Here is a 17375-nt window from a genome sequence, read left to right on the forward strand (position 1 = left end):
TCAGGATTTCTTGACAGGGCAGGTTGGAGGCAAGAGCCTGTGAGAGTTGGCACGCACCCACTGGTGGTCGATGACACTCTGTAGTGGGAGGCGATCGATGGGGTTGTGGCGAAGCAGCTTGGAGATCAAGTCTCGGGCACCATCAGAGACAACTTTAGGGAACTTCAAGTCCACCTGCAAATGGAAGATTTGATTCATGCATTTATCAGCAAAGGGGAATGCTGGGATTCTTAAAGTCTTAGCCAACTCACAAACTGCCAGGTACAGTCGAGTTTGATAATCATTTCCTGATACATGAGATGTAATGTCAAGTTTGAAAAAAACGATGCAAGATGTGTCATTTTAAGAATTTATAACCAGAAAATTAAACATATAGATAAAAGTATTTTTATGCATTTTCTAAAACTTGTGAAAGGAATAAGCAGTCAAATGTTGTGCCCTTCAGAGTCATCCACATCTGCCAGTCAGCTACTGTTCTTATGCACATTTCAGAAAATGCATAAGTTCAAAACAAGCGGAGCTTAAATTAAACCTTTGCTTGTGACTTATTTTGTTCATAATAATTGTTAAGATCTGGGAACATTTGAGTGTCAAGAAAGTCCGCTCAGCGTAACACTTTAATCGGAGCTAAAACTCAAAATGTGTGTACTAAATCTGGTAAGCATAATGCTACAGAAGGTAAATTATCTTGTGTACTACATTACATTCCCAGAAGAAATAATGAAAAACCTACAAGAATTTTCCTTTTTTAGTATAAAGTAAGAGCTAAAGGGAAACAAGTGCTCGACTAGAGTGATACCTAAATGGCTTCTCTCACTACAGTAAAATCAGCTTCTTCTCTATGACTGAAACTTGTAACTTAATCATGAGATTTGACTGACCAAGTGCATTACACATGCAGATAAACACCAACCTTCATAATCCTTTTGTACGTTTCTGAGTGGCTTGCTGTTTCAAACGGTGGGTTGCCAACTAAACACTCGTAGCAGAGGACGCCAATGCACCACAAGTCCACCTTCTCACTATGGGTGTGTCCCTCAATCATCTCAGGAGGAAGGTAGTCCAGTGTCCCGCACATTGTGCGACGTCTGAGAAGGTTTAAAAAAAGGTGAGCAGGGCAGGGTGAACAGGCATCGTAAAGAAAGTGAAGTAGTGACAGTGTGGTTCCTCACCTTAGAGAAGGTGCATGGACTGACCAACCAAAATCAGCAATTTTCAGCTCTCCACGATAACCGAGAAGAAGATTCTCAGGCTTGATGTCACGATGAATTACTTTCTTCTCATGGCAATACATTAGTGCATCAGATATCTCCTCCATGTACTAGAATTTTAAAGAGGTTGGCATTAGGTTATAACTTCACTATTTTTGCAGTTCAGAGTAAAGAATTTTTTGTCACTACAATTCTGGTTGAGTTCTTACCGTGGCAGTACGCCGATCATCAAATCTGCCACATCTCTGAAGCTCTTTGTACATTTCACCACGTGGGGCGTACTCAAGCACTAAAAACACCCTCTTACGGTCATGGAAGTAATTGTAGAAGCGCAGGATGTTTGGATGCCTGAGGAAATGAAGCAGAAGAGATTTAAATCAGCATGCTAAATGCACCAAATATAAGCAGCCATTATATAGTATGCATTTATACAATATCAGCCTAATCTATAAGAGACAAATAAACCACTGAGAACACACCATTTCTTTGTATATCTTGTCCCCAGAGGCATTATACATGTAAATCATTGGTTAACAGACATTAACTACATTTCTCAGTGTATAGCAATGGCACAGTTAAAGATTTTTTTTGAAATTACCCAAATTATTGAAATGTTTAGATATAGAAGTACACAGCTCTCAGCATTGTTCGACCATTTGAATGTCCCTGCAGGAGACAGTGGAGGGTAGCACATAGCCTGCCAAACGTGTGTGAATTATAGGACGGTTGTTATAATCGCCCTAAAACGGGACAGTCCTACAAAAGGTTATTTTGTACATTTCAATGAATGTATCACCACACTTATTATTTGAACACATATTGTGTAACAAATTAAACTTGTGTTTGTAAACTCAGTGTGCCTAAGATGACAAAAGGGAGTAGAGCCAAAAAAAACAAAAAACAAAGAAGCAGGATACTAACTTGAGATGGGCCTGAATCTCAATCTCTCTCCTGAGTTGATGCTCCACACCTTCTTTCTCCATCTGAGACTTGAACAACACCTTCAGTGCCACAATTGCTTGGAGTTTCTTCACTCTCGCAAGATAGACATTTCCAAATTTTCCCTTTCCAAGTGGCCGACCAATGTCAAAGTCATCAATGGAAATTTTCCTGAAATAAAAACAAATAAAAGTTATTTTAAATATTCAGGACAAAGACAACATATCAGGAATATAGAACTAGCCTTAGGTAGTACACTTACTTTGAAGCTGAGCTGGAGGACGAGCCAATGCATTCTCTCGCAGGACCTAAAAATAACACCACAATTAAAACTTAGCAATTAAAAATTTCCTGAGGGGTCTCAATCAGTTATCATAGGTTTGTGTTTTGCGATTAGTTTTTAAATTTCATTTTTACTTTGTTTCAAATTCAATTTCAGTCAGTTTCCAGAGTGGATATGAACACTTCAGTTTACCTTTTAATTTTCTGTCTTTTAATTTTAATTTAGTTATGTTTTCGTTTTTTCTCTAAATGTAGTTTTCCAGGTATATGGATTTTTTTAAACTTTAGTTTTCATTTCTATTTTAATCAGTTTCCCCCCCAATATCCAGTTTTAGTTTAGTTAACTACAATAACCTTGGTCTTATCAGCATCTGCACAGAAGGAAAGACTTACCTGTGACAGTATTTTTCATTGTGTCTGCTCGTTGCTTCACCACAACTCGCTGAGGGCCTGACAGGTTCGGTGTGGCAAACTGACATCAAGAGCAAACACAAAAACACAGCTATAAGTGATTTATTCATTGCACTATGGCTAAATCACTCATTTATTAATATTACAACTACTACTACAAAATTTTACCTACATATATTCTTTGATTTGCTCAAAGTGACTTTCGGTATTTTAATAACACCTCAGTCCAAGCTGAATCAGATGTGCTTGCTAGATTTAAGCACAGTTAACAGTAATGGGCCAAGCAACATAATCTTTTACAATTTCCATACTTACTGGTCTTTGAAGACCTCTGGGCTCGTAATTTTCCTTATTCTGTAAAGAAATAAATACAACTCACTAAAACAGTACATTTGAGCTATTTTGTGCCCCCCTTGCTTTTAGCTTTATACTTATTTTAGACAACCAACAAAGGGAAGCAAGCAAGAGATTAAGGCACACTTTGTAACTCATAACCTAGGATGTTGTGTCAAGGCTCAGTGCTTTCCCTGTTTATCATTAATGGTGACTTTAACCAAGAGTTTGGAATTAACTCAATGTCTGAATAGATTACTTATAAAATATGGTCTGAAGTTCATCCAAGTCACAATTACATTCTGATTTCAATCATTAAGCACAACCAGATGTTCTTTTCATTTCTTAGCGTGCACACACACACTGAGCTGTAGTGAATTTATGTAAATTGTAGAAACTTTCCTCATGTATAACTTATGATGCATGCACAATGACAAACATGAATGGTGGAGTATTTCTCCTTACCAAACTGTTTCAGTTCATCAGTATTTCTTGGAGATCTTTATTTAACAGCTCTCTTCACTTAATGCAACAGCATCTAAACTAGGTTCAGGTCGCCAATAATCTTTCTAGAGGCAAAACAGAATTTGTATGCTTTTACTTACTGGAAGGGCCACCTCTACAATCACTGTCACTTCCTGTTTTACGCCAAAATAGCACAGGGTGTAACACGTTCCTAAAGTTGGAGAGCCACCCTCCACTTCAAGTTAATACTTAGTGTGTAAAATAAAGTAATATAATGGCGAGCACACACGGCTATTACTGCGACCTAACCGATGGTTAGATTATTTCTAGATTCCATCCCCTCTCGTTTTTTTTAAATTGTGCACACATCTAAAGCGTTTTCTAGTGCCAGAGACAGTAATATATTTGATTTCAGCTGGTTTTCATTATCATATACAAAACCGAGAAGGAAACACTGTCTGTGGGTGGCTGAATTACCCACCACAACTCTTTACCCGGTTTGAGAGGTAAAGACGCCTTGTTTTATCATGACTTGATCGCCACACTGACCTTAGATATGCTGGTTCAATGCTTTATATAGTGTTCATAAATTACACTTACTGGATTGAAGATCAACGAGTTAAACATTTAAATTAATCGTTAAACAAAGAAAAAGGTTTACCGGGCCTCTGTCATTTAAAGTCAGCGTTCAAACAATTGCAGTACAAGTCACTGTACTGATCACCTTTAAGGAAAACATTAACTTAACTCGAAGTAGAAAACACTGCCTCGTTCATAGAATATACTACCTGTGATCTTTTTACCTCGAGTTAACGTTACACGTTAGTCTGCTAAGCTAGCTTGCAAGCACAAGGTTAGCTAAATTAAGCTAAAATTTACGTCTACGTAAACATTATATACGGAGTTTAAATTGTTATCAACTGTTACTCGGTAACGCTTGGACATAAATGTATAAATATCGAATTACCTGCATCGTAGTGAAGGAAAAACAGTATTAAATTTACAGCGTGAAAACCTCAATCTTGTAACCCAGAACTTCCTCGGCCGCCAGCGTTTTCAAAAAGCTAATCTTCACGAACGTGATTGGTGAGCTTCGCACACTTAGAGAACAGTCATTGGATAAAAGCGCTGCAAGGGGCAGCGTGTCATTGGTGAGCGGTGGATGTGGTCCCGCCCACATGCTGTACATTATTTTTAAAAAGCAGGAGTAACGTCCACGGTATGTGATGTATGTAGGCTGTATACAGCATTTATATCCTTTGTCTGCGTCCATAAAGGCCTAATTTTTCATTGGCTAAAATCTACAAAATTCAAGCACGTGACAGAAAACCAACAGTACCTGATACACCTGGTACGGTTTGAATGTATTTTACTTCATTTCTATGTTATGCTACTTTCAAATCTTACTTCACAAATGCAAATATTTTACTTTATACTTATTATTTCATACTGAAGATTTAATGCCTTCACGGTTCTAGTCTATATTGGCCCAAAAATTCCCTCATAAATAACTCCATACATTTTAACCATTTTTTAAACCACTGATCTAATTATTATTATTATTAACCTTTATTTTACCAGGAAAAGTCCCATTGAGATTAAAAACCTCTTTTTCAAGGGAGTCCTGGCCAAGAGGCGACAACATGTTAAAATTACAAAGTTACATACATGTTATAAGTAACAATTACATTTTAAAAAAACATTTTTCTCTGGCTCTCTCAATTAAAATGTATGCGGTAAATAGCCTACCTGACAATAATAATAAATGGTTGATTAGTCCTTAATAAAGAGTATGGGAAGTGTATTTTCAAATTTACAACATTTATTTTGCAGAAAATCATCATACAGTAACACAACAGCCATAAAAGCTATTTTGATTTAGCTATACTTATTCATTTACTGAAAGTGAAAATGGCAAGAAATTTCAGTTGTTTAATAGTGTCCTCACTGCTATTGCAGACAATCCCTCATAACTATTATATATAATTAGCAACATTACTTCAACATTAATCGACACTTGGAGCACATAAAAAGCTAATTGCAAATAGTTTGTGCATTCAGGGCAGTGGTAGGAAACTTTGTATGTAGGACTTGAATGTTTTTCCCACTCACCTGTTCTGAAATGGGTAAAACAGGTGCACCATATATGATCACATCTATGCTGTTTTACTAACAGTACATGTTTAGTTTCAAGAGTCTCTAAAACCAATGTCTTCCTTGATTTGACCTATTGACCTATGGTGGATCTAAAATGTATCCAAATAGCTGCGGCTCAAATTTGACCAGTAAGAGCCGTAATGTACAAAAATTCATAGCACCCTTACAAGAGTATAACATTTTTAACCATTTTAATCTATGTGTATATTGGGTCACTTTCAATGTGAAATGTTCACACTGGACAAATTTGAACTCAACGGTATGTAGGTGTTAAATTCTTTGTTGTGTAGAATATAAAAAATTAAAACAATTTCCAGCTGCAAAATATACTGCATATCATATATAAATTCATGAATCCAAACTTTTAATCCCATAATTACTTTTAATTAAGATGCTTTTAATTTTGATTATACGGTTTGTGTACCATTAAGCTACTTGTGTAGGATTAATACTTACTCATTTAAATTCTTGTCTTTCCACTTTTCAAAAACCGTTACTGGCCACTCCAACACTCAAAACAAGAGAAATGACCCGTGACAATTTTCTGAAGCTGACAAGAAATCACCTATGTAAAAGAAGATAAAATGTAGTATTTGACCTTGAAAAATGATACATGCAGTTTCATGACAAACTGATCAGTCATCTTTAAAGGTGCAGTCGACATACCGTATTTGTATTCAAGCACAAATTCTGGGTTTACTTCATCAAAATAGCTTTATTCAGAACAATTTGTTCTTCACAAGATGAACCTTCATTGAATGGTTGCTTTAAATGCAACACACTTCGGTATGATGACACAAATCTTCCATGTTTTTTCCTAAAACTGAGACAATATACACACATTCAGGATAAGCGGTTGCTTTTTGTTCTCAGTTTCTACAAAACACATATGCAACACCCAACAATATCCTGTGCATCACCCAACCAAACAGAGTAAAATATATGTTTTCTGACAGTATACGCTGTTGAGAAGTGGTAAAGAACAGGAAACAGGTGGATCATGACTTATTTGTCTTTGTAGCTTACACCTGCTTATCTGTTTACAGTCCAACAGCAACTGTTCTGCATTTTATTTCATACCGTTAGAGTTTCTAAGCACTAAAAAGGAGAGACTTCCCACTGACTTACCTCAAAGAAACTGAGTATTGTAGGAGATCATGACATATCCCTTAAGACAATATAATTTGTGTCTTTGACGACAGATGTTTTTTCTTAACTTTCATAATGTAGTAACCTCAGCTTATGAGGCAACCTTGCAAACTGACGAGAAAGATGTTTTTCATGATGTTTGCATCAATGTGATGAAGTAATCTGATTTGTCAACGACAGACAATTCAGTTTGGAAGTTTTATGCAACTGTTACCAATCAGATTTTTCAGAAAACACCATATCACAATATATCTCTTACTTCTAAGTCAGCTTTAATCAAGACAAGTAACATTTTGAACATAATACTGTAAAAAGCTAAATAAAGGGCCAAAACATTTATTGTTGTTCTTGCACTGCTGAAAACTGCAATCCTCCTCTAAAGCACTCAAAGGTAATTCTGTCGAGGAAGTCATTTATTTTTATACATACTATTTTTTTTTTTTTATTTAATCGCTCAATAAACCCTTAATACATTTGAATACATTACTGTGTACAGCTATTCAGTTTTTGTTACTTCATTCTAAAAGCCTAAAAATACTATAAACATGGATCATTGTGAGCAGACTTTTAAAATTATTTATTTATTTATTTATGGACTTATTGTGGCATTGTCAGAAAAAGTTGACAGAGCATTCTGAATCGGGTTCTACTTATATCAACATGATCTAAAAGCCTATGTAACAGTTTTTTGTTGTTATTGTTTTATTTATTTATTTTTAATCCCATGTGGGTTGCTTGTATATAGCAGCATATAGCTTCATTCAATCTTCATTATTCTGAACAGAGCAGTTGGTAAGCACCAGTGTGCAGGATGGCAGCAGGACAGCCAGTGTGCGACGCAGACCTGGAATAGGATCATTCATATCTGCCATCTTGTTCTCGTCGCTGCTGCCATCTGCACCTGCAGCTTCTTCTCTGTCCTGCTCTTCTTCCTCACCGCCCTCCCCCTCTTCTGCTGGTGGATTCTGACGAGGCTGGAACCTGACGTCCACAAATTCCAGCTGGCGAAGTCCACGGAGCATCCTGCAGCTCCGGGCTATCTGCAGCTCGCTGAGTGTGCAGTCCCACAGGCGCAGACGTTTCAGGTCTTTCAAGCGGCTGGCGCAGAGCAAACCTGGACCCACCTCTTTTCCACCAAGACTTAGCTCCTCCAGCCCAAGCCAGCCAGCCCCCAAGCCAAGGGAGGCCATATGTAACTGGTAGCCCTGCCGCCCTGTAATGCCTATTTCCAGAAACTTGAGCCTGGAAAGCCCTTCTACACCACAGACACCATCTTTGGCAGCACAGCTTCTAAGCCCATTAGCTGTTACACGAAAGGTGTCACGTAGCTCTAGATGACAGAGCCTCTCCCATGATGTCAGACCCTGCAGGTGCTGGTCTGTAAAAGAGGGCACATTGTTAAGGACTAACCTCTCAATACCAATCCCTGAAGGAGAGCCAGCCCCTTTTCCTTTCTGGTTCCTTCCTTTCAGTTGAGCACCAACACTGGATGTGGGTTCTGCTCTTTCTTGGGGACTAGCTGATGGCAGGGTCTGATTGAAGAAGCCACGAGGCAGCTCACAACCCCGCAGCTCCAGCACCTGCAAAGATGGAGGTAGGATCTGGCAACTGGGCAGGCTTCTCAGGTCTGCATGCAGAAGATAGAGCTTACTCAGTCGAGGGCATTTTGTGGACAAAGCTTTAAGCCAAGACTCAGAGAGAAAGGTTCCGCCACGTGCGGACAGCAGCAAACCACGCAAGCGAAGGCACCTTAGTCCGCAACCCAGGTACTGACGCAGCAGGACCCAAAGGATGCGGGATGTCACCTAACACACAGTGGACAGTCCATGAATATGTGTGTGTTGAGAGAGAGAAACGATAACAGTCAATAACTGCACAAACACACAACCCATGTGTTATTAAATGATGCTCATTGTTTATTTTTAGAGCATATTTTACACACAAAAGCATTTCAAAATGCTTTACAAGGGGCTTTAAAAAGCAATACACAATTTTATTCACTATCAAAGAAACTAAAATACACATACAATAGAAAAACACATACCAGCCAAGAGAAAATATTAGTGGATGGCTGTTAAGAATGACTAGTAACAGCTCAGAAACTGCCAATAGATGGCCTAAGACTCAAATCAGCAACTAGGTTGTTGAAACAAAGATATGTCAAAACTGGCTTTGGGATGGATAAACCAGGCTAAGCTCCTGGAATGGCTTTCCCAAAGCTCCAACGTCAATTGTACTGAAAACTTGTAGACTATGTTTAAAAGCTGGCTCCATGTGGAAACCAACCAATTTAACTAAACTCAACCAATTCTGCAAAGAAGAGTGGTTAAATACCCAGCTACTGTTGCACCAAAAGCTTGTTGATGGCTACCAAAAGTGTTTAACTGAAGTGCAACCAATATTTATATTAACCAAATATTAGTTGGGGTTGTATGTGTGGATTTGATTCAAACTTGTGCATCTACTTTTTCCTCTTTAAAGCCATTAAAGCTGTGTTCTGTACTATTCTATTCCACCCTGGACAAAGAACAGTTCAAAGAAATTATGAAAAGCCCCAAATTCCTATGTAAAGAGCTTAGAAAGAAAAATGGCTGGACTTCTTTAAGTTTCTTCAAGACATTTCACCTCTCACCCCAGAAGCTTCTTCAGTTCTAAGACCAAATGGTGGAAAGCCCCAGGTATTTCAGCTCTAGTGGGAGTTGTCCCTTAAGAGGGTCGTTTGGTCTTAGAACTGAGAGGTGAAATGTCTTCAAGAAACTTAAAGCAGTCCAGTCGTTTTTCTTTCCAAGCGCCTTGGATTACCATGACCTGGATGACTGAGAACCTACACAGACCCAAATTCCTGTGGCATTCATGCCCATGATGCATCTATAAATATCTCAGGACAAATGTATAAGTGGGCCCGTTTTGAGACAGGAAAATCACGGTGTTGTATTTTTATTTGATGATACAGTTAAAACCAGTGCTTTAATGTGAGAGGATAAATTAAAACATGAGTCAACAGCTCCCAGTCGTTCATCTTTATCAAAAAAAAAAAAAGTTATCGCTATGGGTTTGTTTCTATTATTATCCCCAAGTAACAGACTAGATTACTAAAATGCCTGGCCTGCATTAACAGAAGAAACGAAAAATGATGAAGCCACACTGGCAACAGCATCCTTACCCCTTTCCATGAAGTCAGGTCGACATTTCTCCACAGTCTTTGGTCTTTAACAAGGCGTTTCCACCTCTTACATACCCTAAAACCACAATTTAAAATATATAAACATATACACAAATCACATAACAAAAGACAAAACAAACGAAAACCTGAGTTTTGTTTTAAACGACGATTAACTAGTAAATCATTGAGAGCAAAGTTGAAATCCCCTTACCTCCCGGCTTTGACGACCTCTCGTACGTTCAGGTAGGACAACACATCGATTAAAATGTTTTCGGGAAAGTAGTCCAGATTGCAGCCCCTAAATTCTTCCATTTTGTAAACAAAACTCTCAAACCTCACACACGGAATGGTACATGAACGCACACGGGTTGCGCCCGAATCAGCAATCCCCCGGAAACACCGGTCCACTGACTGTGTGACCGAGCGGCCGCTGGGCAGTTAAATCAAATCAGCGGCTTTAAGCTCAACACAACGTTCCCCGACCCAAAGAGCCTATGTTTCTATAAACTCCCATCAGGTTTATGACCGTGAATATGCGGCATGGTTTGTTTTAAAAAAGAGCCCCGCGAAGAGCCACTTAACGTCCTTTGCATCAACAGTCCACTGCGCCTGCGCGGATTACCGGACAAGATGGCGACCAGCAATGGTGGAGGAATGGAAGTGGATGGGGCAGGCGAGTATTTATCCCTCATCTCATCGTTTCTGTCCACACCAACCAAAACCTGCGCGCAGGTTGCCGTATATGTTGTTTTGTGTGTTATAAGTGAGCGGAAGTGGCGACTCCGTGGTGTTAAAGGGTCGTAAGGAGCTTGCTCGCTGACATAGCAGGTTAACGTACTCAGCTCTGTGAAGCTGTCAGTACATTCATCACTGTGTGGATATTTCAGGCAGTTCCCTCTGCTTTGCCACAGGAGTTTGCATCAGAAATTTGAAGTAAAAGCTAACATCATGTGCAGTTGATTAAAATGCTGTGGCAGTGCTGCAACACCAAACACGTCAACATTAGCTATACATGAGAGAAACCGACATGCAGGCCTATATCTGTGTGAATAGTTACATATACATTAAAATGACTGTATGTAGCGAGCATAGGGCGACCGCTCAGAGTCGCGTTTTATTAACTTTATAAACTGTCATTGGGCACCTCGCTGACTCATCTACCTGTCCAGGTGTCCTGTTGGGAAACTGTGGAACTCGTTTTATGATTGTATATGCTATTTAACCTTTTAGGAACGATCCTGAGAATGATCGTTTGTGCCAAACTAAACAGATGATTAATGCCAAAAGGATATATCCAGTCACTTATTTTGAATGGAAAGAAAACTGTGTACTGTTGCTTGGCTCTGGAGCTCAGTGATTATTGTCATCAGCTACAATCCGAGTGTAAATAATCTCTCTTATTATTTTGTCTGTTATGCATTGGTCAAACGTTATTTATTGTTTTGGGTCCATACTGATTTACCGCTATTGATGTGTCTCTGCTTATTTTCTTGTGTTCCACATATACATGCAGTTTGATTAGACGTATACCGAAACAGGGCTGATCCATTGTTGATTAACTTTCCAGTTAATGTGATTGGACCATATTAATCACTTTTGGTTCATCACTGTTGCTTTTTTCCTAATTTTCCAGTAATTATTTGGATTTGAAGAAGTATTTCCGTTTGTACCTGGGTCACTGTTGCCCTTTTGCACAGCTATCTCAGATTTGCCTAAAAAGGCTATGGTCCACAGATTGGATACATATATATTGGTTGCTGTGAATTTGTAGCTTCATATATCAAACATTTTTCAAGATGTATTCTTTTCAAAAATGGTCCATCGACACATTTTCATTGATATCATACGAAGGTAAAATTTTACAGTTTGTGACGATAAAATTCTGCGATGGTTGATTTGAGATGGAAACTCTTTGTCTGGCTTTCCGGTAATTGTTTGAATTTGACAAAGTGCTTCCAGTTAACAAGTTTTTTGACTTTTTTATATATTGTCATTGACATACTGTTAATCCCAATCATGTTTGTGTCTTTGTGTGATTGTAGCCAGCCCCAGTGTTATGGCCTCAGGGGTCACTGGGAGTGTTTCTGTGGCCTTACACCCTCTGGTTATCCTAAACATATCCGATCACTGGATACGCATCCGCTCGCAGGAGGGCCGACCGATGCAGGGTATGTGTGAAAAAACAACACATTATCCTATCACATATATATTGGGCTTATGGAATAAAAGTCTAAGTTAAAGATAAACATATGCTGTTGTGTTTGTCTCTGCTCAGTGATAGGAGCTCTGATTGGGAAACAGGAGGGTCGAAACATCGAGGTGATGAACTCCTTTGAGCTGCTGTCTCACACCATAGACGACAAAGTGCACATTGACAAGGAGTACTACTACACCAAGGAGGAACAGTGTAAGCTTTGTTCAAGTGTTAAGGACAATAATGCACATATTTGTGTGTGCATCTTCTTTGATGACTCAGTTGTTCGGTAGCTGGAGTTGTGCTAAAATTAGTAACACTGGCGTAATCATCATTCAGGAAAATCAGTTCACACGTCAGTTTGTCGTGATTTGTTTTTCTAGACTTAGACTCTAGTTTTGTCCTTGCCTCCTTTATTAAATTGAGACATTTTCTATCTGTGTTCTGACCTTCCCACACGAAGAACAATAAACAGTACAACAATTGATAAGTCTTGAACGCCAGAATGGGACTCTGTAGTTTTGGAGTTTCAGTTCCCAAAGAGTACAGATACATTGTTAATATGTTTGGATGTGCAAGGAGTAAAACACGTGAAGGGAGATTCCTGACACTTGACCAAAAGATGGCAGCATTGGATCCAGTTGTTGAGCCATAAGTAAATGATTTACACACAAGTCTTTTGGTCAAAATGACATAAAAACTACCAAAACTCTCGATCTCTGCCTCTTGCTTTGGATTTTGTAATTTTTTTTTTCAAGTCAGTTCCTGTTAATTTCCAGAAAATCAGAACAGTGATTATAACAAAAACACAACTCTTTATGAAGGCAGTTGACTCACAGTCGTGGAGACATCCCGAGCCTCTGTAAGCATTTGCAACAAAGCCTCATCAAGCAGGGTTTTTTTTAATTTGTATTTTTTAACACATTCTATTAAAATGACAAAGACTTAAACCTGTAGTTTGTTTCGTAAGTTCACTATATTGTTTAGTTAACTGCTGTAACCTTGAAAAAATCTCTTCAGTTTTCATGTCACTGTGAGAGAGTTCGTTGATGACTATGTTCTCCAAGCCCCTCTCAGATATTTATTTATCAGTAAGTCAAGTCATCAGATCATTTTGTTTTTACATTTGTCCTCTGGTCTCTCAGTCAAACAGGTCTTCAAAGACATGGAGTTTCTGGGCTGGTACACCACAGGTGGTCCTCCAGACCAGTCAGATATCCACATTCACAAGCAGGTAGGCAGACACTGAAGCCCACTGACAGGTGGCAGGATGTCGATGTTTTGACACGTGTACTGTGACCATGAATGTTTCAGAAGCAACATGTATCACTTTTAAGCTTTTAAATATCTTAAAACCCCATACACACCTGCTCCACTTGTGTTGTACGTTAACACATGCCTTTATACTGCTATAGAGTCTACACACAAGTACATGATGCTGGATATTTCAGATCGTTTGCTTTTACCCTCATTTCTCTACTTCCTGGCAGGTGTGCGAGATCATTGAGAGCCCTCTTTTCCTGAAGCTTAACCCAATGACCAAACACACGGACGTGAGTTCATTTGCATTGTTTCAGCAACGATGTCACTGGTACAAACACAAACGCCTCTGCTCTAAACAGTGTTCTTTTGTCCCACAGCTTCCTGTTAGCGTTTATGAATCTGTCATTGACATCATCAGTGGCGAGGTATAGTTTACTTCCACTTTTATCTAGTGCACGTCTAATCTTGATTGCCACAGATGCTTCAGTTTCATCTGATATGTATTGTTTTTGTTTGTTTGTTTGTTTTCAGGCCACCATGTTATTTGCTGAGCTGACGTACACTCTGGCCACAGAGGAAGCGGAGAGAATTGGCGTTGACCACGTAGCTCGTATGACGGCCACCGGCACTGGAGAAAACTCAACAGGCAAGACAAGCTGTTGCCTCAAGAATTACTTGTACATGTTCTACTAGCTACACACTGATCATAGTCATGAATTGTTGCCAATTAAGCATTCTTTATTTAACAATAAGCCACAAAAGGTGGTAAATCAGAGCTTTTCTCCAGCTTCAAATCCAAAGGAAATGGCTTTTGTAGCTTTGTTGAGTTTCTAGGCTTAGAAACAGTTAGAGGCGCTGTTGTCAAAGATTAAAGGCAGACTTGACTACTTTTTATGAAAATGTGTTTCCTTTAAAAAATGCAATATACAAATGATTTGTGATACGAGGTATGACTAAAAAAAATACAACAACAGCAAAAACACCTTCTACAATTTCAGTTTGGCCGTTCTCTAGTTTTGTCTTTCTGCACTCATGCCTCTGTGATGCATACTAGAGCTTCTCAAGTGTTAAAGTCATGTTAGGAAGGGGGCAAAGTCAAAAAAGAGGTGAACCTAGGCCATGGGCTGCCACATGCATGGTGGCAGGATCCACGGATTAGATGCTTTCAGCTGAATTTTCTCCCTCAGGGTTTTACAGTAGCTCTCCAAACTTTCTGCCTCACACTGGGGGGAAATTTTTACATTGTACAACCATGTAAACCCAGAAATAAATGATTTAAATGAGGTGTAACAAGCTGTCAGTTAGGGCATGGTGTCACATGGTGTCTCCTCCATCAGTCAGCTGTCCTGTGACCTGCGTCTTATTGGTCACCATCAAAATGAATCGGGGTTTAACTGTGTTGTTTGGTGTCTTTCTTCTGTGTTAGTTGCTGAACACCTTATAGCCCAGCACAGTGCGATAAAGATGCTCCACAGCCGAGTGAAGATCATTCTAGAGTACGTCAAAGCCGTGGAAGCAGGTGAGAGGATGAGGGGGTCGTTTAATGACTGAGTGAGAGCGAAGAATGTGAAAATAAATCTGAAAAGCAGATGTTTTTAAATGAGATGTTTCCTCTCCTTCATTTTTTTTTAAAGGAGGCCCCTCAAACATGCCCCTCTGTAATTACAAGCTTCTGTTTGACAGTTTCTTGACAAACTCAACATTTTCCAGCGTGCTGTTTATTTGTTTCTCACAGGCGAGGTGCCATTTAATCATGAGATCCTTCGAGAAGCAAACGCCCTGTGCCACAGACTGCCAGTCCTCAGCACCATAAAATTCAAAACTGACTTCTATGATGTAAGTAATCTTTGTTGCTCCTTCACACACACACAGATGGACCAAGGCAGGTCAAAATCCCGGGAAAAATGAGAAAAGGAATAATCTAACTTGCCTCTCTTTGGTAACAGTTTTTAAATATAGCTTAATATTTAGCAGCATTGTAACAGTTAACAGGCAGGGAAACACGCGATTCAGGGATCAGTGTATTCAAATGTGATGTGTTTACATGTAATTATAAAGATGGAACTACAGTGTTTCAGTGGACAGTTTAGAGCCAAATAAATTTTCGTTGCGTATCGAGACACATAAAATGCTCAAAGTACTTTTCAAGCATTTGCTGTAAAGATGTAAAGACAAATGCGTCAGTTTATAAACTGACCCCATTGCTGCACCGGCCACATAAAGCATGTGGATCATTTTTGATGAGATAGAAAATAAATGAAAAGCAGCTCCTAAATCGTGCAACTGTATTGCAAAAAGTCACCAATCTTCAGTTTGATAAGTTCTATGCAAGACACGTGAAGTCATTTTAGGTATTTTTCCATTGTTTTTTTTTAATAATCTGCCAGTGTACAAGAAATTAACGGAGCAGTGGGATGTATTTTTACAGCTGGTGATTATTTAGTCACTTTTACACAGTGTACTCCACTCTCTATTTCTTTACTTTTACCCACATTACATAAATCTTTCCCAGTGTTCCCAAGTACTGGGTCCAAAAACAGAAGACAAACACAATCCTAAAATCAAAGCTCACATCTCATTTTATCAAAGTGTAGCTGCACCCTTTTTGCTGCACGTTTTGCTGTCATCGACATCGAATACTACAATAATAAAATGAAAGCAGCAATAAAAGATGGTCAGTTAGATAAGATAAGAAGTCTGAGTCACAAGGAAAAATTAATTTATGATTAAATATCTCTTGTTGTGATGATGTTACTGTTCATTGTGCTGTAAAAGTGAGAACTCCCTGACGCCGTTCTTCTGTTTACCCTGCAGCAATGTAATGACGTCGGCCTCATGGCCTACTTAGGCACTATCACCAAGACTTGCAACAGTATGAATCAGTTCATCAACAAGTTCAACGTCCTGTACGACAGACAGGGCATCGGCCGGAGGATGAGAGGACTCTTCTTTTGAGCAAAGCAGAGAATCAAAACGAGCACCGCAGTTTATTATTCTCTGTTCTGTCTTTTTCTTTTCTTTGTTTTTTTTTGTCTGTTTCTACTTTGATTAGCTAAAAAGCAGTTCTTAAACCAACCGTAGCTTTTCAGAGCAGTTAAAAAATTCCAACCACAAGTGTATCTAAAAGCACCGATCATTAAAAGCTATGTACAAAGTCACTCATCTGTTTGGTGGGTCTGCACAGCAATGAGTCCACTGTACATGAACGTTCTGTTATTTTACCCAGTTTGTTTTACTGTTTCATGTTCCTGTATGTAATAAATGATCTGCTGATTTTTCGTTTTTTTCCCCATGAGACTTTGAATCTTCTGTCAACGAAGCACATTAAAAAAAGTCAGAGCTGCACTTTTAAATGAGCACATGAAAGTCTGCTACGTGGAGCTCGCCTAGCTGGAGGTTTATTGGCAGTAGCAGCACGTTTGCAGATCACCCACTGAAGTTGTGTTCCTGCTGTTTGATTGCCCTTATAGGTTTTGGACAGAGAGGCAGGAAAAAGACTGCAGGGTGACTTATTGCTCCAGAGTGTATGGAAAATAACAGGAGTCAGCATTTATTTGGCTATTAAATGTACAGCAGAACAGACATAATGGCCTCCCAGCATGCATGCTGGTACTTCACAAGTGATTTTTACCTGCCATGTGGCGATGGGTGGAGCAAAGCTTTCCCTTTGAGGCTACTTTGCACCTTTCAAAAAGGATATTCCAACTCAAAATGCTACTCGCTGGTGAAAAACTGATTTGTTACAATTTATTCTTGTCAAAAAGAAAATTGGTTTTTCACATACTGGCAGTTACACATTGAGTCATCG

General features: G+C 39.0%; 3 protein-coding genes across 3 annotated transcripts; 1 reads left to right on the plus strand and 2 right to left on the minus strand.

Annotated features, from left to right (window-relative positions):
• aurkb (aurora kinase B) lies at positions 1-4821 on the minus strand. The gene is made up of 9 exons (XM_085365229.1): positions 4671-4821; positions 3159-3217; positions 2826-2904; positions 2413-2458; positions 2133-2321; positions 1421-1559; positions 1173-1321; positions 914-1088; positions 1-174 (listed from the first exon to the last, which is right to left on the minus strand). The coding sequence occupies exons 1-9, from the start codon at positions 4819-4821 to the stop codon at positions 1-3; spliced, it is 1161 nt and encodes a 386-aa protein (XP_085221355.1).
• Positions 4822-7708: 2887 nt separating this feature from the next.
• Positions 7709-10422, minus strand: LOC146639155 (uncharacterized). Its single transcript, XM_085373642.1, has 3 exons — positions 10322-10422; positions 10111-10186; positions 7709-8752 (listed from the first exon to the last, which is right to left on the minus strand). Exons 1-3 carry the CDS (start codon positions 10420-10422, stop codon positions 7709-7711), a joined length of 1221 nt encoding a protein of 406 aa, XP_085229768.1.
• Positions 10423-10707: 285 nt separating this feature from the next.
• On the plus strand, positions 10708-16851 carry cops6 (COP9 signalosome subunit 6). The gene is made up of 10 exons (XM_085373653.1): positions 10708-10787; positions 12157-12278; positions 12386-12517; positions 13450-13538; positions 13795-13857; positions 13945-13992; positions 14099-14213; positions 14994-15086; positions 15303-15403; positions 16382-16851. Exons 1-10 carry the CDS (start codon positions 10741-10743, stop codon positions 16520-16522), a joined length of 951 nt encoding a protein of 316 aa, XP_085229779.1. The 5' UTR covers positions 10708-10740; the 3' UTR covers positions 16523-16851.
• The last annotated feature ends 524 nt before the right edge of the window (positions 16852-17375 follow it).

This window comes from Diplotaxodon limnothrissa, linkage group LG2, assembly GCF_057381915.1.
Source record: "Diplotaxodon limnothrissa isolate DT_005_m linkage group LG2, D_limnothrissa_male_GT1.1, whole genome shotgun sequence".
Taxonomy (NCBI): domain Eukaryota; kingdom Metazoa; phylum Chordata; class Actinopteri; order Cichliformes; family Cichlidae; genus Diplotaxodon; species Diplotaxodon limnothrissa.

Bases quoted from the DNA above. Each gene is read 5' to 3' on its own strand.
- aurkb (XM_085365229.1), bottom strand. From the start codon at position 4,821: ATGTGGGCGGGACCACATCCACCGCTCACCAATGACACGCTGCCCCTT. The intron at 2,905-3,158 runs GTAAGTATGGAA...TCTTGATGTCAG, and splicing joins CCAGAGGTCTTCAAAGACCA to TTTGCCACACCGAACCTGTC. The intron at 1,089-1,172 runs GTGAGGAACCAC...AAACCTTCTCAG, and splicing joins GTCCATGCACCTTCTCTAAG to ACGTCGCACAATGTGCGGGA.
- cops6 (XM_085373653.1), top strand. From the start codon at position 10,741: ATGGCGACCAGCAATGGTGGAGGAATGGAAGTGGATGGGGCAGGCGA. The intron at 12,279-12,385 runs GTATGTGTGAAA...GTCTCTGCTCAG, and splicing joins GGAGGGCCGACCGATGCAGG to TGATAGGAGCTCTGATTGGG. The intron at 15,404-16,381 runs GTAAGTAATCTT...TTTACCCTGCAG, and splicing joins TCAAAACTGACTTCTATGAT to CAATGTAATGACGTCGGCCT.
- LOC146639155 (XM_085373642.1), bottom strand. From the start codon at position 10,422: ATGGAAGAATTTAGGGGCTGCAATCTGGACTACTTTCCCGAAAACATT. The intron at 10,187-10,321 runs GTAAGGGGATTT...TTGTGGTTTTAG, and splicing joins GAGGTCGTCAAAGCCGGGAG to GGTATGTAAGAGGTGGAAAC. The intron at 8,753-10,110 runs GTAAGGATGCTG...ACTGTGTGTTAG, and splicing joins ACCTGACTTCATGGAAAGGG to GTGACATCCCGCATCCTTTG.